The sequence below is a fragment of the Recurvomyces mirabilis genome (genome assembly GCF_035927965.1).
Source record: "Recurvomyces mirabilis strain CCFEE 5264 chromosome Unknown scaffold_14, whole genome shotgun sequence".
Classification (NCBI taxonomy): domain Eukaryota; kingdom Fungi; phylum Ascomycota; class Dothideomycetes; order Mycosphaerellales; family Teratosphaeriaceae; genus Recurvomyces; species Recurvomyces mirabilis.
The window spans coordinates 64,998-86,215 of NW_027041948.1; the positions used below are offsets into that span (position 1 = coordinate 64,998).

The 21,218-nt window shown below is 52.6% G+C and overlaps 9 protein-coding genes across 9 annotated transcripts; 7 read left to right on the forward strand and 2 right to left on the reverse strand.

Moving 5' to 3' along the window:
- Positions 1-435: 435 nt before the first annotated feature.
- On the forward strand, positions 436-1,806 carry LTS14_005650 (uncharacterized protein; the record flags this gene model as incomplete). Its single annotated transcript, XM_064838348.1, has 2 exons — positions 436-1,330; positions 1,436-1,806. 2 exons carry the CDS (start codon positions 436-438, stop codon positions 1,804-1,806), a joined length of 1,266 nt encoding a protein of 421 aa, XP_064693802.1.
- A 250-nt stretch (positions 1,807-2,056) lies between these two features.
- On the forward strand, positions 2,057-6,039 carry LTS14_005651 (uncharacterized protein; the record flags this gene model as incomplete). Its single annotated transcript, XM_064838349.1, has 2 exons — positions 2,057-5,176; positions 5,239-6,039. 2 exons carry the CDS (start codon positions 2,057-2,059, stop codon positions 6,037-6,039), a joined length of 3,921 nt encoding a protein of 1,306 aa, XP_064693803.1.
- Positions 6,040-6,238: 199 nt separating this feature from the next.
- LTS14_005652 (uncharacterized protein) lies at positions 6,239-7,317 on the reverse strand (the record flags this gene model as incomplete). Its single annotated transcript, XM_064838350.1, has 2 exons — positions 6,239-6,573; positions 6,630-7,317. 2 exons carry the CDS (start codon positions 7,315-7,317, stop codon positions 6,239-6,241), a joined length of 1,023 nt encoding a protein of 340 aa, XP_064693804.1.
- Positions 7,318-7,896: 579 nt separating this feature from the next.
- Positions 7,897-9,773, forward strand: LTS14_005653 (uncharacterized protein; the record flags this gene model as incomplete). Its single annotated transcript, XM_064838351.1, has 3 exons — positions 7,897-8,284; positions 8,337-9,054; positions 9,116-9,773. 3 exons carry the CDS (start codon positions 7,897-7,899, stop codon positions 9,771-9,773), a joined length of 1,764 nt encoding a protein of 587 aa, XP_064693805.1.
- A 558-nt stretch (positions 9,774-10,331) lies between these two features.
- Positions 10,332-12,346, forward strand: LTS14_005654 (uncharacterized protein; the record flags this gene model as incomplete). Its single annotated transcript, XM_064838352.1, has 4 exons — positions 10,332-10,583; positions 10,635-11,065; positions 11,121-12,240; positions 12,293-12,346. 4 exons carry the CDS (start codon positions 10,332-10,334, stop codon positions 12,344-12,346), a joined length of 1,857 nt encoding a protein of 618 aa, XP_064693806.1.
- Positions 12,347-12,624: 278 nt separating this feature from the next.
- Positions 12,625-14,695, reverse strand: LTS14_005655 (uncharacterized protein; the record flags this gene model as incomplete). Its single annotated transcript, XM_064838353.1, has 2 exons — positions 12,625-14,251; positions 14,478-14,695. The coding sequence occupies 2 exons, from the start codon at positions 14,693-14,695 to the stop codon at positions 12,625-12,627; spliced, it is 1,845 nt and encodes a 614-aa protein (XP_064693807.1).
- An 869-nt stretch (positions 14,696-15,564) lies between these two features.
- Positions 15,565-17,805, forward strand: LTS14_005656 (uncharacterized protein; the record flags this gene model as incomplete). Its single annotated transcript, XM_064838354.1, has 6 exons — positions 15,565-15,820; positions 15,876-15,970; positions 16,106-16,541; positions 16,597-17,052; positions 17,108-17,328; positions 17,386-17,805. The coding sequence occupies 6 exons, from the start codon at positions 15,565-15,567 to the stop codon at positions 17,803-17,805; spliced, it is 1,884 nt and encodes a 627-aa protein (XP_064693808.1).
- A 551-nt stretch (positions 17,806-18,356) lies between these two features.
- LTS14_005657 (uncharacterized protein) lies at positions 18,357-19,670 on the forward strand (the record flags this gene model as incomplete). Its single annotated transcript, XM_064838355.1, has 1 exon — positions 18,357-19,670. The coding sequence occupies one exon, from the start codon at positions 18,357-18,359 to the stop codon at positions 19,668-19,670; it is 1,314 nt and encodes a 437-aa protein (XP_064693809.1).
- A 271-nt stretch (positions 19,671-19,941) lies between these two features.
- Positions 19,942-21,135, forward strand: LTS14_005658 (uncharacterized protein; the record flags this gene model as incomplete). The annotated part of the gene is made up of 3 exons (XM_064838356.1): positions 19,942-20,221; positions 20,275-20,745; positions 20,834-21,135. The coding sequence occupies 3 exons, from the start codon at positions 19,942-19,944 to the stop codon at positions 21,133-21,135; spliced, it is 1,053 nt and encodes a 350-aa protein (XP_064693810.1).
- Positions 21,136-21,218: the final 83 nt, after the last annotated feature.

The window sequence follows — 21,218 nt, forward strand, 5'->3', positions numbered from 1 at the left end:
ATGCCTTCTCGCAACGTACAACCCGTGTCTCCTGTCGGATAAATCATTTTGCCGACGTCATTCTGCCGCCAAGAGAAGACAAGCCGTGTTATCTCGTCACGACAGGAACTCAAGAACGCGCGGTCAACACTGATTCGAAGGCTGAGCAGTACGAGACGAGACGGAGGATTCATAGCGGGTAGCATGGGTCAACTCCAGCTATACTTGGATCGCGGTCCATATAAATGACGGCACATCTTCCGACCACTGGATTACGCTCATCCCAGCATGTCGAACGATGTCTCTGCAGATACAACGCGTGCTCTCGTGCTCTGTAATACATCCAGGTAGGTGGTAGGCAACAATGCGCGTTTCGCCGCCTCTTATCCCCCGGCTCTACTGTCATAAGGCTTGTTCGGCTTTGAATGCCATCCAAAGGCGACGATGAGATCACAAATGTCATTGTATCAAGTATGGCTTACCCTGACCGTGATTGTTCAACCATGCCTGGCCATACAGCTCGATGTCACCAGCACCGAATCGCTCAAGGCCGCCTCAGGCACCGTGGCGAATGGCATGATGAAGTATTACTCCGGTAATGAAACCGGAAACTGGCCTGGTAACCTTCCATCACCATACTACTGGTGGCACGCCGGAGCCATGTTCATGACTATGGTGGACTACTGGTACACGACGGGCGACACGACGTATAACACCAATACCATCCAAGCGATGGATTGGCAGGCCGGTGAACAAGGGATCTTCATGCCAGCCAACCAGACAACGACCGAAGGGAATGATGACCAGGTCTTTTGGGCTTTCGCTGCTATGACCGCTGCTGAATTCAATTTCCCAAGTCTGGAAGCCGACTATCCATCTTGGTTGGCCATGGCACAGGGTGTTTTCAATGAACAAGCTCGGCGCTGGGACTCCACGACTTGCGGCGGTGGACTTCGCTGGCAGATTTTCCCAACAAATAACGGGTACAACTACAAGAACTCTGTCGCGAATGGAGGGTTCTTCCAGCTTGCTTCCCGTCTGGCACGCTATACTGGCAACCAGACCTATGTCGATTGGGGGACCAAAAGCTGGGAGTGGTTCGAGGGATCTGTACTCTTTGATAATGCCACCTACGCCATCAATGATGGAACGGATGACACTGCAAATTGTGTGCTGGCAGATCATACGCAATGGTCGTATAATTACGGCATCTATCTCGGTGGTCTGGCGTACCTATATAACCACACCAAGGATGATCGATGGCTGCCACCGCTCCAGGGTATTCTCAACAGGACTCTGACAGAGTTCTTCCCGGCGTCAATGGGCAACAAGATCGCCGTCGAGGTCGCTTGTGAGCCTCACGGGAGCTGAGATACCAACGGGTTCTTCCTCAAGGGCTTCGTGATGCGATGGCTGTCACTTACCGCACAACTGGTCTCGACCACAAGTGATACAGTCTGGCCGTACCTTCAAGCTTCGGCACAAGGGGTAGCGGGGCAATGCGATGGTGGAAGTGATGGCGTGACATGTGGTATGGAATGGAACAGTACCAAGTGGGATGGCACGTATGGCATTGGTCAGCAGCTGAGTGCTTTGTCCGTCATTCAGGCCAACTTGATCCAGACCAGCAGATTAGGAGCGCCATTCACCAGTGACACTGGGGGGACAAGTCAAGGCGATCCCAATGCTGGATCCGGGAGTGACAACCCGGGATTGGGCAGTGAGTATACTCGCACTATCAAATCTGCTGATAAAGGAGGAGCTGGCTTCTTGACTCTTCTGGCGGTCGGGTCGACGCTTGGAGGGGCGTATTTTCTTGTCACCTGATCCGTCATTTCATAGAATGTAATGCAAGACATCGTGATCTTGTAGTATGCTCCATTTCAGTTTTCGTAGCGTATTCACTAGCTTGGAGCACGGACCATGCAGCCAGCTCAAACCATCCCAGAGCTTCAATTGTGAGACCTTCATCATCATCGTCATCATCAAACACTGACACTCTTCCCTTCCACCTCACCGCACCGCCTCCACATATAGACAGTCTTTACCGTGCAATCGCGCCACTGCGCCAGCCAACATGGCAGGCTCCGGCGACCTCCAAGAGCTCTTTTTACGCCTCAGACGCTCCGACGAAGATTCGCACAAACAGCAGTCGCAGGACACGCAACAGCCCTCGATATGGGCGAACCCACAACAGCTGCCATACCAACAGCCTCAGTTGGCATCGCCACTGTTCAGTCCGCCAATCAATGCATCAAGCTCCGTCACACCCGTGCCCGATAGGCAACGAACTGACAATCTGCTCAATCTTCTCAAGTTCAACAGCAACACCAGCCAGTCGAACACGCAGGCGGGCGCTATGGCGAACCTGCAGAATATCGGTAGTCGGAGCAGCAGCCAGTCCAATGCAAACGCCGGCTCGGGCAATCAGCAGGAGTTCCTTCTCAATTTGTTGAAGAGGCCGAATGCGGCAAGAGCAACTCAGTCACCCGCTCCTGAGGACAAACCAGTGCCATCGATTGAGCGCGATGTGTCTGTGGAAAAGCTTGCGAACAGCTTCTCCGAGGCGGCGCTCAATACCAAGTCACCTCAGCCAGCATCTCGTGAGCCTACACCTGCGCGCCAATTCGGTAGCAGAGCTTCGAGAGAGACCACGCCCTTCGACGCTCCTCAGCCGAGCAAGGCGAGCATGTTCAGCTATGTCAATCCCTTCGATCAGCTGCATGCTTCTTCGCCACTGAATCGCACACCCAACCCTGAGGCTCAGATCAAAAAGGTGGAGATCCTGAAGCACGATCGCGATATCTCCTCCGCCACCAATGGAGACGCCTCAGGGCCCGCCAGCAAGACTCGGAAGCTCGGCTCTTCGGCTGATACTAAGGGCCAAAGTGTGTCAGAAGCATTAGAAGGTGTAGGCGAGAAAGTGGACAAGCAGGTCGAGGACGCACTGGCAAAAGCCAAGAAAGCCCCTGCAGCAGACAATGACGACGTCGAGTCTAGCTGGGAAAGTGCAGAGGATTCCGCACAAGAGAAGAGCATGAAGGAGGACTTCAACGTCAAGGTCTACAACTTCCCAATGAAGCCTTTCGTGTCTATCACAATCCAGGGCGACTCCGCCATGCCGATTCGCCAAGACGACTTCATGGTCATTGCTCAGCTGAAGAAGGAATTTGACCAAATGGATCGCAGCCTTGTCACCGCCAGCCAGTCGCATATAGTATATGCTCAGACTGCGTCCAAGAAGGACAACGCCGGGTTCCGCATCATCCGTCAGGATACCGGAGATCATAAGCAAGTCTTCCGTCACAGTGGCGAGCGCGTTTTCAGTGTACAGCTTTGCACTTCTGCTCCTGGTGGCGATGTGGAGAGCGTGCTCGGTACTGGTATCAATGGGTCTGTCTTTTGGACATCATTGGCAAAGTCGGGCCCTGAGCTGTTTGCCGAGGATGACGTTGAGGCTCAAGGTCTGATTATGCCAGCTGTGGCGACGCCAGAGGAGAACACGAGCGGCTCGCCTGTTAAGACCCGTGCGAAGTGTAGCTCGCGCTCCACCGAGCTGTTCGCTCTTGCTCGCAGCAAGACCATCAGCATTGTGGCGCCTGAGACTGCTAAGGACCGAGAGTACTGCGATCACAAGTCTCGCAAGATCGACAGCGAGAAGTACTTCGCCGATCACGGTCTACGTATCAATACTGGCAAGGCTGGCAAAGACTTTGCTTTCTCTGAGGACGATACAGTTATTGCCAGCTTGGATAAGAGTGGCGTGGTCAAGTTCTGGGACATCAAGGATCTCGCTGCGCGCGCCAAGGACGTTGCTCAGCCTAAGCATGCGCCGGTCGAGCTCAAGGAATCCATCTGGAGCTTGACCGCTGTAACTTCAGGCAGCAAGTCAGATGACAAGCCTTCGGTGTCTTCGATTATGCTTCTTGACAAAGAGCGCCCTCACAGCAAGGCAGTGGCTTTACGTTATATGCTCGTTGGCTTCAAGCAGAACCACATCCTTCAGCTGTGGGATCTTGGATTGGGCAAAGCTGTACAAGAGCTCCGTCTACCGCACGAAAAGGACAGCGATGGTTTTGTTAGCATCAATTACCATCCCAAGACCGGTATTATCGCTCTCGGCCACCCAACACGGAACACGATCTACTTCATTCATCTCAGCGCACCGAAGTACAACATCGCCCTCATGGATCAAGCACGGTACATCGACCTGCTGGCTCGTCGTGATCCAAGCCTGCCTAAGCCCGAAAGCACGGCCATAATGAGCGGACTTAGGGAGTTCTCCTTTGCCAAGGTCGGCCAGCTTCGGAGCATCGATATGTTGAGAACACCGGTGGAAAATGCTGCTGAGAAGGGGTCAGCTGATGAGACCTTGTTCGAGCTGTATGTCATGCACTCGAAAGGTGTCGTTGGTATCCCGATTAAGCGCATCGACATGGGCTGGGATGCTCACAGCAAGATGATGAACCCTATTGATGCCGTGCAGGCTGGCGTCATTACTGTGGCCGAGCTGCGCATGCCGACTGCCGTAAAGGAGCCAGTCAGTGTACCTGCTGAGGCCGCTGCACCAGCTGTGAAGAAGGAGGTAAAGAAGGCGGAGAATGCGAAGCCGGCTGTTTTGAAGCCTTCTGAGCCTACCGGTACACCAATTGCTGCTTCGTCGGCGCCCGCCATTAACGGTGACCAGCATACACCGAAGCCTGCTATTGAGAAATCCTTGCAGATCCCCGAGGCTCCATCTGAAACGAACCCGCCTCTGATCACGCCTGAGGCTTACACTAAAGTCGCCGATGAGATCAACGCACCCAAGTCTGAGCCAGTTGCTGCATCTCGAAGTGCCCCAGCACAAACCGCTGCATCTTCAAGCGACACCGAAGCGCTCTCAAAGCACTTCAGCTCCCTCTACCAGCGCCTCGATGCCGACAAGCGTGTCTCGGAAGCTTCAGGTGCTGCTAGACAAGATGCTATGCTTCGCCTGGTGTCCGCGACTCTTACGGAGAATGTCGAGCAGAGCTTGCAACGCATCATCACTGCCAACATCACTGACAAGGTTATTCCTGCTCTTGTGGCATCTGTTGGGAACAGTATCGATCGCAAGTTGGCGGAAATCCTGCCCAATCAGCTCAACTCGATCACTGCGCGTGAAATGAAGGCAGCGTTACCGTCTGCTCTGCAGAGTGCTTTGAAGGACCAACAGGTACGTTCCGCCATGTCAAGCTCTGCTCCTCGAAAACCGCTAACAAAGATTTCTTTCTGTAGGTTGCCCGCGCCGTCTCAGAAAGCACTGCTACAAAGGTGCAGCAACAAGTTTCCGGCCTGCTTCAGCAGTCCTTACCAACCATGGCAACTCAAGCAAGCTCGAAAATGGTCGCCGACCTCGAGAAGCGCACAAACGATCGTCTTCGCGAGGCAGACAACCAACGCCAGCAAGCTAACCAAAAGATCGAAGAGCTCTCGAACCTCGTCCGCAGCCTCTCGGGCATGATTCAGTCCATGGCCGACAGCCAGAGCACTTTCCAAGAGCAGATTCTCAAACTCCAGCGTGAGCGGAAAGAGGAAGCTGCGGCTCAGAGCACCTCTCACAAGTCTGATACTTCGACTACGACGACCACTGTAGGTGATCCGGAGAAGACAGCTGAGGAGCGCGAAGTTCATGAGATTACGCAACTGTTGGTCGACTCTAACTACGAGAACGCTACAGTTCGCTGGCTGCAAAGTGCGAACCAGGCAGCGTTGTTCGACAATCTCTTTGTCCGCGTGAATCCGCAGTACCTTCAACGCGTCTCGCCTCTCGTCGCCCTCTCCGTCTCCGCTGCGTTGACTGCGACACTCGACACGAATACCAAAGAGCGTCTGGAATGGCTCAAGGTCGTCCTCAGCCAGATGAATATTAAAGACGCGGAAATCTCGGATGTAGTACCACATATCATGGACGTGCTCAGTCAGAGGCTGCAGGGCGCCTACATGGTGTTGTCCGAGGAGCAGCCGAACAGTCCTGCGTTGAAGAGTATGGCGCAATTGAACAGGCAGGTTGGAGAGATTAAGAGGGCGCTTGCGTGAATGGATGCTGCGAGGAGTATAGAGATGACATCGCTTGAGCGAGAGTTTAGTTGACGGCAGCGGGAGATGTGATGACGGATGAATGTATCATATTGTCTACCTTCTGCCATCGACATGGATCGAGGCGCAGAGATCATAGCATACAGCGCGCGCTGTGTATAACAAAGTCCTTTCTATGCTGATCAATTACTTACGCTATCTACAACCTCGCCAATGCCGCGCGATCACCTCCCTTGGCAGGTAAGCTCAATTGCTTCGCTTCCGCCAGCATACCTCCCTTCCTTCCTATCACTGCTTCCAGATCCTCGGTCGTTACTCCTCGATTCTCCATGGCTGGATTGTAGCCTAATCGCTCACGACCGTCGCGGATGCTCTTCACGGCATTCCAGAGGGGTGCAGGCTTGCCATCTGAGCGACCAAGGATTAGGACGCTGGAGGTTGAAGACGGTGTGAGTGTATAGTGGAGTACGTGCTGCGGTTGGGTTAGAGGAACTGGCTTGTTGGGAGCGTGGGACCAGCCGCGGAGGCGGTAAACTGCTTGAGTTGTCAGTATCTGTATTTCGTTAGTTGTAAGCCAGTGAGAAGCTTACCTAGATCCACCAGTGCGAGAAGACCAGTCTCTCCTACTGACGTTTCTACGCTGGCACCTGTACCCATCAAACCATCCAGCTCAGCTGTCGGCTGACCCAAGGGCGGTATGACATGATTTGCTGCCAACGCCTTGCCTACTGCAGTATCTTTGGTCACATTTTGGGCCTGGACAACCTGTAGGTCTTTCGATCCGAGTCGTGCTTGTCGGAGAGCAGACTCGATTGTCCTCCGGAGAATAGCAGAGGCGTCCTGAGAGGCTTTACTGGAGAGCGAGGAGCCGAGAACACTGATTGCTTGGTCCTTCAGGTAGGCGTGAGAGGTAAGGAAATGGTTTGACACCACGATGGTGGCGACTACTACGTTCCCCTGTCCATTTGTTCTGTCCAGACCAAGGACAAGCGAGCAGTTTGATGATCGAGACCGTATGCATGCAAATGCCGTCGACAAGGCGGAATCATTGTCTGCCTCGTATATTGGTGCGCCTTCTTGTCCTAGGGCTTGAAGTGCCGACCTTGGTATCGGCCGGTCTTGGCATGAGCCTAGTACGAGGGAATCAAGGTCGCTGTATGTGACTCCGGCGTCTATTAGAGCTTTTATCGAGGCTGAGATGGCGAGGCTCTGGAGGCTTGAAGATGATTGATGTTCTGCTATGCCCACGCCCGCGATGTGGGCTTCAGACAGCTGCATGCTGGGTTGGCTAGCAGGGCAGAGTTGAGGAGAGTGCAATGCGGTATTAGCACACTGGGAAGTAGATGACCGACCACACTATCATATCATGATCCTCTCGGACACCGGTAAGGGTCTCGTCGACAGCCTCAAGTGAGGTTGACCATGCCGTCCTGCGGCCAGAACTCCGTCGGCAGATCGAACCACAGACGTGCTTACTACACGGCCAGAGATCTTATTTCCAATTTAGACTCGCGAGATGCTGCGTCACGACTCATGATCAAATGCAATAGTCTGGCGGTAGCGAAGAAGAACAGCATTTGACAAGAGGGGGCAAGCGGGGCTAGAGTTGCCTGCTGCAGATTCGTCCCAGCCAGTTCCAACCCCACGTTTGATCCCAGAACACACGATCATCATGCAGATGGTCCTTGGTACGGTCAGAGCTTCCGAAAGGTTACCGAAGGCGAAGCTGTAAAATCAATCGCGGACTACTGGGCTGCATGGAGGATCGCGGTTCCTGTGGTCGAGACAGTACTACAACCTCACCACGCTTGTCACACAACGTCTCTGATTACCACCATTTACTGCTCCCCCCCTGGAATGGCCACCACAGCCTCTCCCCAAGATCTATCACAAGATGAACGTTCCCCGTCAATCGTCTGGGGACCCGCTGCTCCAGTGCCTTTGACCCTGACCTTTCGCGAACTCATAGATCACCACGTTGAGATACGGGGTGGTGCGCCAGCAGTCGTCTCACATCCTCAGGGGTTGACACTATCATGGCGACAACTTCGAGATCGCAGTATACAGCTCGCTCGAGCACTGGCAAACGATGGTGTTAGCAAAGGTGATCTTGTGGCTATATCCCTGGGAAGCAGAGTCGAGTATTTCGAGACATTCTTCGCATGTACACAATTAGGTGCTGCTTTGGTCCTGCTAAATTATGCCTACACAGAGTCAGAGATGTTGGCCACGCTGAAGGCCGTCAGTGCGTCGAATCTTGTTCCCACTGTAGATGTGGATGCTAATATCATCAACAGATCCGAAGGTCTTTGTAGCTTCACCTGGCTTCGCTCGGATCGACAACACCAAGACACTACCGAAGATCGCCTCCGAGATCTCGTCAATAAAACGATTCGTGATCATGGGCGACATAGGGAAGAAGTACCATCTGTCTGGAGCTCTAGCAAGATCGACAGAATACGAAGCATATCTAAAGCCTTTCTCAGCAACAGCAGCAGCTCTACCTAAAGTCTCTATCTCGCCACACGATATGGTCAACGTCCAGTTCACCTCAGGCAGTACTGGTCTCCCGAAATCAGTATCACTCTCACACTACAACATCATGAACTGCGGCAGATACATCTGGCAGCAAACACGGATGCAAGCAGAAGATATGATATGTCTTCCAGTACCACTGTTCCACTCCTTCGGCATGATTGTGGGTATCAGCTCAAGCACCGTCGCTGGGTCGTGCTTAGTGTTACCGAGCGAGACCTACAACGCAAAAGCAACCCTGCGTGCTATTGAGAGCTACAAGTGTACGGCAATATACGGCGTCCCTACAATGTTCGTAAATGAGATGGCAGAGAAGGAGTTCGACTCGATTGATCGGTCGACGATCAAGTTTGGCATCATTGCTGGCGCGGCCATGCCTCCAGATCTTCTACGACGAATCACTACGGTCTTCCCAGTTCCCAGGCTATACACTTGTTGGGGAATGACGGAGCTTAGCTCGTTCGTGTCTATGATGCATGAGTGAGTATGAAGGGTAGGATGTTTTGAAGCATGAGGCGCGGTACCTGACAGTCACTTCTAGGACGGATCCTTACGAAAAGCGAATCAAGACTGCCGGTAGACTATTTCCACACTTTGTTGCGAAGATCGTAGAGCCAAACTCGGGCAAAGTCCTACCCTGGGGTGAGAAAGGCGAGATAGTGGTCAGTGGCTACGGACAGATGGCAGAGTACATACACAACAAAGCCAAGACAGAAGAGGCGCTAAAATACCACCAAGAAGATCTCGAGTATGATGGTGTGGGTGCGCTAGGCGATGGCAGTCTTAGGAGATGGATGCACACGGGCGACGAAGGCTTTTTAGATTCGGAAGGCTACTTCATCATTTCTGGCCGGATCAAGGATCTAGTAATACGTGGAGGAGAGAACATTGCACCCATGGAGATTGAGGATCGACTTGTGGAGCACGAGGCTGTGAAACAAGCTTCTATTGTTGGAGTACCGGACGACAAATATGGTGAAGAGCTTGGTGCTTACCTTGAGCTACGAGACGGCCATTCGCGCCCCAGCGATGATGAATTGAGAGCGTTCGTACGCGAGAAGCTAGCGAGGTTTAAGGCACCCAGGTACTTCTTCTGGTTAGGGCGTGATGATGGCAAGGTGCCGGCGGAGTGGCCTCAGACGGCTTCAGGGAAGATCTCGAAATCAGATCTGAGGAAAATTGTCGAGAAGTTGATATAGACGACTGTGTATACTCGATAAGACTATGTTCATGCCCGCCACATCTACGCAGTCTCGTGGCAGTAGGAAGCCCGGTGCAGGGTGCCAAGGCCGGGGTACCTTGTCGTAATCTAGCTGTCAAAGAAGTGAGGCAGAGCAAGGGCCATGTATTAAGATTTTAAAGTTTCCGCTGCACCGTCTGTGCAGAATGTCACGTGGCACAGCTGTCATTATCCTCATCTTCTCCGCTCGATCGACAAAGCTAGAAATCTCAAGCGCTCACCTTGTCGCGGGGTACCGCCATCTATTATTCCCAAGGCTCACACTGGAAGCGCAGCACTTGCTATGGCCACCAGCATTGATTCGGCTGTCTGTAGCCGAGGACTGAGTTCGGCTTCTGGCGTAGCTGTGAGATCGCAGTAGTGATTTCCAGACGACATGCCATCGTCGGGTGAGGAAGTACTGTTACATTGTCGTTTTTGACCACTTCGACGTTGATCATCTGGCCTCACTCGTAGCAACATCGAAGCTCATAGACAGGCTGCATATCAGGACATCCCTTGGACCAGCGTCCGCAATATGGGTGGTACTTACGGAGCAAAGATCATTGCTCAGGCCTTGCATGATCTGGGTGTGAAAGTCATCTTCGGCACACCTGGTCTACCGGTCACAGACATTGCTCAAGAAGGTCTCTATCTAGGTATCCGATTCATTAGCTTTCGAAATGAGCAAGCAGCTGCCTATGCTGCCACGGCATATGGATATCTCAGTGGCAGGCCAGGAGTATGCATATCTGTTGGTGGGCCAGGAGCGTTCCACGTCTTCGCAGGTGTATGTCGCTATGTTGGAGATGAGAGAATGAAGAGGTTGACGCGAATATAGGTTCCACATGCTATGGCGAACTCCTTCCCATTGCTAGTGTTGAGTGGCGCTGCAGAAACACACAACTCTGGCAAAGGTGCTTTCCAGGATGTTGACCAGGTGGCACTCATGGCACCACATGCAAAGTTATCAGTGCGACCTCCTTCGGCGGACGTCATTCCCAAATTTATAAACGATGCCTACCGAGCAGCATGCTTTGGACGACCTGGTCCTGCCTATGTTGACCTACCAGCGAACTTAATTCTCGGCACCTTCGATGTTCCTCGCAACCAGTTAAAGCGGATCACAAGCCCACCAAAGTCTGCAGCGCCTGAAGGCAAGATTCGAGAGATCGTTCAGGCTTTAAAGAGTGCAAAGGCACCTTTCATAGTACTGGGTAAGGGTGCAGCATTTGCACGTGCTGAGCGACAGATCAATCAACTTGTCCAGAGGTGTGTTGTAGCTTACCTACAACGGATGCTTGCTGTTTCTAACATACCATTGCAGTACTGGCCTCCCATTTGTGCCATCGCCAATGGGCAAAGGCATTGTCCCTGACTCAAGTCCTAACAACTACTCTGCAGCTCGCTCGACCGCGTTCAAGGAAGCAGATGTTGTACTTGTGCTCGGTGCAAGACTAAACTGGATCTTATCTTTCGGCTTGCCACCAAAGTGGAATGGGAACGCCAAGATCATCCAGGTTGATATCGATCCTAACGAGCTCGGCAAGAATGGAGGCCATCCAGAGCTCAGCGTCGTTGGAGATGTTGGTGTTGTGGTCGACCAAATCAACTCTGCTCTTGACGGCTGGCAGTGGCAAGGACAATCGACTGCTTTCTTCAAGAATCTCCAGGCGGCGAAGTCACGAAACGAGGCGAAAGCAGCGAAGAAAGCGGCGGTGCAGAAAGTGCCAGTGACTTACGAGAGAGCATACGAAATCATCAAGAAGAAGCTGGATGAGCTATCAAATCCCAAGGACGGCGGCATCGTCTATGTCTCGGAAGGAGCGAACGCCATGGACATTGCAAGGTCCATGTTCACAATGGAGCACCCTAGGACACGGTTAGATGCTGGTACCTACGCTACCATGGGCGTAGGGCTTGGATATGCCATCGCTTCGTATGCTGCATACAACTTCCCAGGTGCTGAAGGCCTGGCAGGTAAACAAGGCTCGCGCAAGAAGATTGTGGCCATCGAGGGCGACTCCGCCTTTGGCTTCTCCGGCATGGAAGTGGAAACCATGGCGCGCTACTCGATGGATATTCTGATCTTCATCATGAACAACAGTGGCTTATATAGAGGTGACACAGATAATGCGGAGAGTTGGGAAGAACGACGGAAGAACACGGTCGAGGGCACCACCACTGATGGCAAGGGTCTGACCGCGTGGTCGCTAGGTTATCAGACAAAGTACGAAAAGATTGCTGAGATGGCTGGTGGCAAGGGTCTGACCGCGTGGTCGCTAGGTTATCAGACAAAGTACGAAAAGATTGCTGAGATGGCTGGTGGCATTGGTCTCGTGGCGCGCACGCCTGAGGAACTTGCACATGCGACCGGAGTTGGCTTCAAGGCGAAGGTACCTGTGGTTGTAAATGTCATCATTGACCCACAGGCTGATCTACCAATGGTGAGTCCCGGCTCAAGCGTACTGTTCTGCATGCGTTGCTAACATCACATAGGACTTCTCGTGGCTGGATATGGCACCGCCGAAGCAAGACAAGGCCAAGCTGTAGTACAATTGCAGCTTCTCAGTATGAGATGTAGTCTAGCAAGAATAATCACCAACATCGCAACGGATAAATTGTGGTTCGCTTCTGTCCATGTTACCAAACCACAGCAATACTAGCTTTCGTTTCTTTGACAAGGGCGAGTCGGAAGACGCAAAACATCAGACTCCGTGGTCGTCAACGGATTACGGACACTCATAGCAGAAATTGTACATACAATATTGGTAACGCCTGAGGAAAATATCCTGTGCCTCAGCTAATTGACAGTTCCGAGGGTCTCATCATCACAACTGCGCCCGAAGCTCGCCGCTGTCACCCTGCGATGCCTTCTTGCTCATACCATTCTCCTGCTGGATGAACTCCACAGCAAGCTCAGCGATACCGTAAGCTGGCATCTGGGTATGGCCAGACATATTCGTTGGCATAATACTACAGTCCACCACGCGAAGGTTCTTGACACCGTAGACACGCAGATGCTGATCCACCACGGCCAACGGGTCATCTTTCTTTCCGAGCTTGCAGGTACCCACGGGATGGTAACTGGTGGATGCGTACTTCGAAACATGGTCGTGCCACTCCTCGTTGGTCTTGTACAAGTGGTGCTTGGCAGTTGGGGGCCACGAGCCCTTGATAATGTCCTTTGTACCGGCACCTTCGGTGATAATCTCATTGGCGAAGCGCACGCCCTCGGACAGCATCATGAGATCGCGCTTATCCTCGAGGTACTTTGGGTCTGCGAATGGTGGCTCGAATGGATCCTTGCTGTTGATCGTGACGTAGCCGCGTGACTGTTGACCGCAGAGGAAGACACACATTGCCAATGCCCATTGTCCTTCTTTAGGGAAGTCAGTGTACTCTGGAGGACCTCCGTAGCATACGGTATTGAAGATCTCGCAGTTTGGCTGTGTCTCGGTAAGGCCCATTGGATCACGACCTGGCTTGCGGTTCATGGCGCGCCATTGCTTGCTCTCTTTTTCAAGACGGTCGTTGACACGAGCGAATGCGAAAGTGCCGAACGGGAAAGTGGAGAGCCAGCCAGACTTGCTCTCCTTCCATGCTTTAGAGCCGGTCTCATATGACTCAGGATCATGATTCACCCTAGCGTCGTCCGTCAGATCGGCCTCGCTGAGTTCGTAATATGTGAAGATGAGCTGATGATCCTGGAGGTTCTTGCCCACGCCTGGAAGCTCTAGTTGGACGGGAATGCCGACCCTCTCTAGGTCCTCCTTGGGACCAATTCCAGATCTCATGAGCATGGTTGGTGTGTTGTACGATCCGCCGGCGAGCAGGACTTCCTTGTTCGCGTAGACTTTATATCGGTTGCCATCGTTGTCCAAGTACTCGACGCCCTTCGCTTCAAGCGAGCCATCACTACCGCGCTCAAGTATGACCTTGTCTACCGTCGAATCGCATTTGATGGTGACGTTCGGTCGCTCTTTGTCCTTGGTGATGAAGTCTGCCGCAGTAGTCCTTGAGCCTTGATACGTGGTTCGCATGGCATGGCCGCACCCATTTGATGCCTCACCTGTGCTGAACATGTCAGGTTTGTAGGGTAGTCCCTTAGACTGGTAAGACTCGAGAAGATTGTGAGCGATCGGGAAAAGTGCTGGAGCTGGTTCGATGTGCAGTGGTCCACCATAACCATGTGCCTTCTTATTGTGCGGGAACCAATGAGCAGGATGGAATTTCTCGCTCTTACGCATGGCACGGAACATCTCCTTGCCACTCCACTCAGGAAATCCAAAGTCGTCGTAGTCCTGTGGGACACCGCGAACACAGATCGTACCGTTCGAGCCACTACTCCCTCCTAGAAACCTGCCTCTCGGAAGTCTACATTCTTTGTTCTGAAGTCCAGGCTGTGGTGGAGTAACGATGTTCCAATCCGTCGGTCCATAGTGGTTCTTTGTCCATCTGCGTGAATGTAAGTGGGAGCAAAGGGAACGTCAAGTACGGTAATCACGTACGCGCCTGGCATCTGGATATTGTCGACATTGGCGCTGTCTGAGCCAGCTTCAATGATGAGGATAGTACAGTGTGGATCCTCAGACAATCGGCCAGCTACTACGGGGCCGCATGTTCCGCCACTTCGTTACTATCAGCGACATCCTGCCATAAGAGTTATTGTTGGCGCACCTACCCAGCGATAATGTAATCAAAACTCTTGTCCGCCATGTTGTTGATCCGAAGCTGAGTGTGAGCTAGAAGTGCTTTCTGAACAGGCTCTAGAAATATGCCTTCACTCTGAGGTGAAGATGAGTTCGAAGTGGTCGGCCAACAGTATAATAACTCCACATCGACACATGTCTTCCCCGCAATCTGCAGACCCTGAAGCTCGCCGGGCTGCTTCTGGACCATTTCAAGGTCACGAAATGGCCGTCGACATATTTCCGCAGGCCACACGTGAGCCCAGATAGGCGGTACGGTGCACTCGAGTCCCTGCGCGTCAAGGCGCTTAGACTTTCCTCCCCTATACGAGATTGGAAAGGTCGCTAGCTTAGCCCACAAGGTCCCATCCGGCGGAAATAAAGTCTCAAGCTTGGTACAGATAGGATCGCCAGAGGATGCTCAGCTCTGAGCTCGTCGTCAGCGGCGGAAGCTTTCTCTTGGGAGTACATACGACAGTGCATGTCCCACAAACATCGCAGGAAGCACGGCCAATAATCTCTGCGCCGAGCTCTGGTTTGTCGCACGAAAGGTCCGACCATTGGATCGATGAAGTCCGTCTCTCGCGGCCACAGCTCCGATACCCCACAGGATACAAACCTAGATCTCCTTCGCATGCACTTCGGATCCCGGTTGACACCATCATCCGACTGGGGTATGCGGGGGCCTCATTGGCACCCAAAGATTTGAAAAGCGATATGCATAACTGTACCAGCCATACGGGCTCGCTTGATGTAGATCTTCTGCACTATCTTGCGATCACTGCCTGTATCAATCAGCGATCGTTTTGTTCGCCCCCGCGCACAGGAAGCATGCACTGTACTGCTCTCCTAGGAGAGAATGGGCACGACGTCGTTGTGGAGATCAATTCGCGCCCTCGGCACTTGGTCGCCGGACGCTCGAACGCGACGACGTAGTAGTGCTAATCAGAAGAGGTGAGACGCTGTGGTATCGCGAGTAAAGAGTGGACTTCCTTCCCATGTCTCCAAGTTTTCATTTTTTCTCAATCCGCCCACCTCAGTTTGTGTCTTTTCTTCAGACGTCCGAACCCCGTCCTAAGCATGTCCGAGCACGAGAAGGCCAGCACTGACTATGGCGACGGTCACACCGACCAGATCGAGCATGGAGGCCTCAGACAGACTGGCGCTGCTCATGGTGTAGATGATCAATCATATATCGACCATCGTGATAACGACGATCGAGCAGACGTAGCCAAAGGACGCAACAGCGAAAGAATCGACGGAAAGTACTGGTTATCCGTCAACTATATTGGCACGTTGTTCGCTATCGGAATGGCGTTCATGGGCGGGATAGGAGGTGAGAGATCTTCGCATCTGCTGAGGGGCCGGACTCAATTGACAATCGTGTCTAGGCTATGGTCTGATCGCACCTGTCTTGACAGAGATCAACCAAGACATTGGTCCTGATCCCAATATCAATTGGGTACCACTTGCAAATTTGACTTGCGTAAGTACATACCCGGGTCGTCATTTCCCACTGTCTATGTCGGAACTGAGCACTTGGAGGGCGCTACAGTGTGCCCTCACGTTTAGCTTTGCATGGGCGTAGTACGCACTTTCTGGAGGCTGACGAATATCACAGGGAGCTGTCTTCTTCCTCCTGGTCGGCCAGCTATCAGACATCTTCGGACGACGCTGGTTCTTCATCTTCGGCTCATCCCTAGCCTTGATCGGAAGCATCGTTGGCGCCTTCGCTAAAGATGTGAACACTCTCATCGCTGCCGAGGTGCTGATTGGTGTCTCCGTGGCCTTCCAGCAGTCATTCTTCTGGGTAGTGGCTGAGATCGTGCCCATGAAGTACAGATATCTGGCCAACTCGTACTGCTATCTGATGACGACCCCGACCAGTCCGTTGGCTGCAAGGGTAGCATACTCGTTCTTGGCATATCCGCACGGCTGGCGAAACTGGTGGGTCCTTGTACGTGATGCTTTTGACCCAGCAATGCTGATTCGAAGTAGCTTCTATTTCCTCATCGCCATCAATGCTGTCAGCGTCCTTTCGTGGTTTGTCTTCTATCGTAAGTTTGATGCAGTCTCTCAGTAACATGCATGAAGACTAATGCTCTTGTCCAGATCCTCCGACGTTCAGTATGCTGCATAGACAGAAGCTTGCCAAGGACTTGTTCATTCACTTTGACTGGATCGGCCTGATCCTCTACAGCGGTGGTCTTGCTATATTCATCTTCGGCCTCAACTGGGGAGGTGTGCTGTATCCGTGGAAGTCCGCCAACGTCATCGCTACCATGGCTATCGGCGGCCTGACCTTGATCGCTGCCCTCCCAGCGTATGAGATCTGGATTCACAAGCGAGGCAAGGAACCGTATTTGCCTTTGCACTTGTTCAAGAACATCCGCTTCCAGTCGGCAGCTTGGAACACTGGAATTGCTGCTGGTGTGTACTACGGCTTCTCGATCGTGTTCCCGCAGATCGTGACAGTCATATACTTCGGGCGTGGTGAAATCAGCCAGTATAACGTTGGTACACTGGCTGGTCTGGCACCGATGTCGTTTGTGTTTGCCCAGATGTGCCGTAAGTTCGCTAGACCGTATGCGACAGCGGCCGAGTACTTGCTGACGGCGCATAGATGGATTCATCGTTTGGTTCACTGGCCCAAAGTGGGCCATGATTGGCGCAGCTGTTATTGGCGTCGCTTTCCTGACTGCCTGCGCTGCGGATATCGACAATCGGCCGCTAACCGAAGCTCTGCTGATCATTGGATGTTATGCAATGGGAATAGTAGAAAGTGTCTCCATCACGACATCGACATTCCCGCTGAGGAGTCAAGAAGAGATTGGGCAAGGTGGCGTAAGTCAGAATGCTGGCTGAGTGTTCCATGAGCAAGAGCTGACAGTCACTCCATAGGGTCTTTCTGGATCTACTCGTAACTTCGTCTCCGCTATTGCAGTCGCTGTGTATACAGCAACGCTCAACAATCGTCTCGTCCAAACGATTCCGAAGCAGGTTTATCCTGTGGCGACTGGACTCGGTCTGCCAGAGGGTTCTCTAGCTGCCCTTTCGGCCGCACTCCAAGGTTCCGCAGGCTACGAGGCTGTTCAAGGATTGACAGACAATATCAAGGCTGCAGTCCAGGAGCCATATCGCCAGGCATTCAGGCAGGCCGCAGCGACTGTCTTCCTAGTGTCCTTGGCATTCTCGGGCACGGCCCTGATTCTGTCGTTCTTCACCACGAATAATGACAGGAGTACCGAGAACTATGTCGCCGGTAACATCACTGGAGGCAAGCAGGAGAAAGAACCACATTCCGAGGACCAGAAGGAGTAAGCTAGCAGGAACAATAGTGCTTATGGAGACGTACTTCGATGCAGCAAAGCCGGCCGCCATCGCAGCCGCAGACGGGCATCCCGTCCGTTCATGCGCATCTACAGCATTCATTCATCCAATAAGAGGGTGTCTCATAAATAATGGGATACTTCATCCGATCTCAGGCATCCTTCTGTTGTGGCTAGACGTAGCCTGCAATCGTCGAAAGAGTTGAGGTCATCGTCATCCTTCGATTCCCCATGCTGTGAATGCTTAGCCAATGTGCACATTTCGTCTTCGATACCGTGTCTCCGGGATGATAAAAGGTTGACTATTATCTTTAATCCCAAGTATTTAGACCTTAGCGTGTTCCACTCGTGCCGCTGACTCAGCCGCCCAAGATTAAGCTCGGTTCTGATCTTCACGCCACTTCAGCTCCTCATCTCTAGCCCGAGGTGAGTGTCGTGTCGGCTGTACACCAACATTGGCAAAAGAAGGACAATTACACAGCGATGTAGACAGCAGAGTTTCCTGGTAGGCTACATCTTCTACTGTATGCAAACTTTACCATCATGGCGTCTACGATGAATTTTGAAGTCCCACCGGCATTGACTGAATATATTGCCCATCTTGAGGAGTTTATTGAGCGCGAGATTACACCGCTGCAGAAACAAGATGATAATGATCGCTTCTTTGACCATCGCCGCGAGCATAGCAGGACTGACTGGGATCGTGGCGGACTTCCACGAGATGAGTGGGAGGACTTGCTAGGCGAATGTGCTCGTCGAGCTGACAAGGCTGGCTTTTTCCGCTTCTCACTACCCAAAAAATATGGTGGACAGAACGACGAAACTGGCCGTGGCAGTAACTTGTGGATGGCTGTTATTCGAGAGCATTTGGCTAGTAAGGGTCTAGGACTGTTCAATGACCTGCAGAACGAACACAGTGTCGTTGGCAACTTTCCAGACGTGATCATGGTCCAACACTTCGGCACAGAGGAGCAGAAGAAGGAACTGATCGAAGGGAGGCTACAACGCAAGGTCAGGATCACGTTTGGTCTCACCGAGCCCGGCCATGGCAGTGATGCCACATTCATGGCTACCAAGGCAGTCAAACAGAATGACGGCAGTTATATCATCAACGGCGGCAAGATGTGGCAAACCGGAATGCACAAAGCTACGCACTGCTTCATCTTTGCTCGTACTGGTGGCAAGGACGGCCAGGCCAACGGCATTACTTGCTTCGTCGTGCCGCGACAAACGCCAGGGATCAAAGTCGAAAGCTACGAGTGGACTCTCAACATGCCTACAGACCATGCCACAGTCTCTTTGGAAGACGTTCATGTTCCTGCGTCATGCATCATGGGTCCGGTCGATGGCGGTCTAGCAGTAGCTCAGGCCTTCGTCCACGAGAACCGCATCCGACAAGCAGCATCGAGTCTGGGAGCAGCAGTCTACTGTATCAACCAGTCCGTCCAATATGCCAAACAGCGTCAGCCCTTCGGCAAGCCTCTAGCTGCAAACCAGGCTATCCAGTTCCCTCTCGTCGAGCTTGCAACACAATGCGAGATGCTTCGACTTTTGATCCGCTGCACGGCCTCGGCTATGGACAAGATGCCCCACGTTGAAGTAGAGCATAGAATCGGCGACAAGGTAAGTATGTGCAATTACTGGGCGAACAGATTGTGTACCGAAGCTGCAGATCGGGCGATACAGGTTCATGGTGGATGGGGCTACAGCCGACACTGCCAGTTCGAGCATATCTGGCGGCATCACAGGCGGTACAGGATCACCGAGGGTAGTGAGGAGATCCAGATGCGGAAGGTTGCTGGGTATTTGTTTGGCTTTACTGGGCCGAAGAAGGAGGTCACTGCGTCAAAATTGTAGTCTAGCAAAAGCCTTGAGCGGTTGCAATGCATACGATCTGAATATGTTTGTGCTCACGTAAGGTAGCTGCTCACCGAGCCTCTCATGAACATAACCTTTTGCGCCGTGAGATGCGGTGTCTGTACGAGGTATCACGGCATGGAGCACCGAACTCCGACTCAGGCTCTGTGTTCGTGTCTTTGAGGGGCAACGAAGACCCATAAAAGCTTACAATGCACTGTGCAGTGGAATTGATAGCAGCAAACTTGTTCATCAATTCAGAGTAAATATCATGTCTTCCGTCACGACAGTCTTGACCCGCAAGCCGAAGAACATTGCGATCGAGACGAATCCAAAGCATGAATTACACGTTGTGGAAACAAAGCTGCCCGAACCTGGACCAAACGACTGCTTGGTTCACGTTAGAGCGACGGGCATATGTGGCTCAGACGTGCACTTCTGGAAGATCGGCGCTATTGGTTCTTCTGTCATCAAGCATGAACAAGGATTGGGTCACGAAAGTGCTGGAGTGGTCATCAAGACCGGCCCAAATGTCAAGTCACTGAAAGTTGGTCTGTCCTCTCGAATCTCAAATTCGTTGTCAGGCGCTCATCTTATGCTACAGGTGATCGGGTGGCGCTGGAGTGCGGCATACCATGCAGCAAGCCGACCTGCGAGCACTGCCGTAACGGTCGGTATAATGCATGCCCTGATATCATCTTCTACTCCTCTCCTCCCGTTCCTGGCACACTCCGCCGCTATCACGTCCATCCTGAAGCATGGCTACACCGTCTACCAGAAAGCATAAGCTTCGAAGAAGGCGCCCTTCTCGAACCTCTATCTGTAGCCCTGGCCGGAATCGATCGCTCTGGCTTACGGCTTGGCGATCCACTCGTCATTTGTGGTGCAGGACCAATCGGTATGGTGAGCCTGCTGGCTGCTCATGCGGCTGGCTCAGCGCCTATCGTTATTACAGATATTGATGAGCATCGCCTGGCAAAGGCCAAGTCGCTGGTACCGAGATTGCGGACTGTGCAGATTCAACGAGATGCAGAAGCAAAGCAGAATGCAGAGCAGATCAGGCAGGCGCTCGGAGGTGAGGCTAAACTTGTGATCGAATGTACTGGCGTTGAGTCCAGCATCCATACTAGCATATATGTGAGCTCCACGATCTGCACCTGCAGATGTTAAACGTGCTAACGAACGACAGGCCAGTCGATTCGGGGGCACCGTCTTCATCATTGGGGTTGGCAAGGACTTCCAGCAGATTCCGTTCATGCACGCCTCGTTCCGCGAGATCGACATACGGTTCCAGTTCCGATATAGGGAGACGTATCCTAAAGCCATCATGCTTGTGTCGGAAGGTCTAATCGACCTCAAACCACTGGTAACACATCGCTTCACGCTTGAAGAAGGTCAGGCAGCATTTGAAGCTGCGTCGAACCCTGACGCAAGAGCGATCAAGGTACAACTGCTTGACGACTAGAGATTGCAACGTACCAGGAAGTCTTATTCCTGTCTCTGCCTGCACTCAAACACTTCGACCTCACATGGCGATGCATAGTTAGG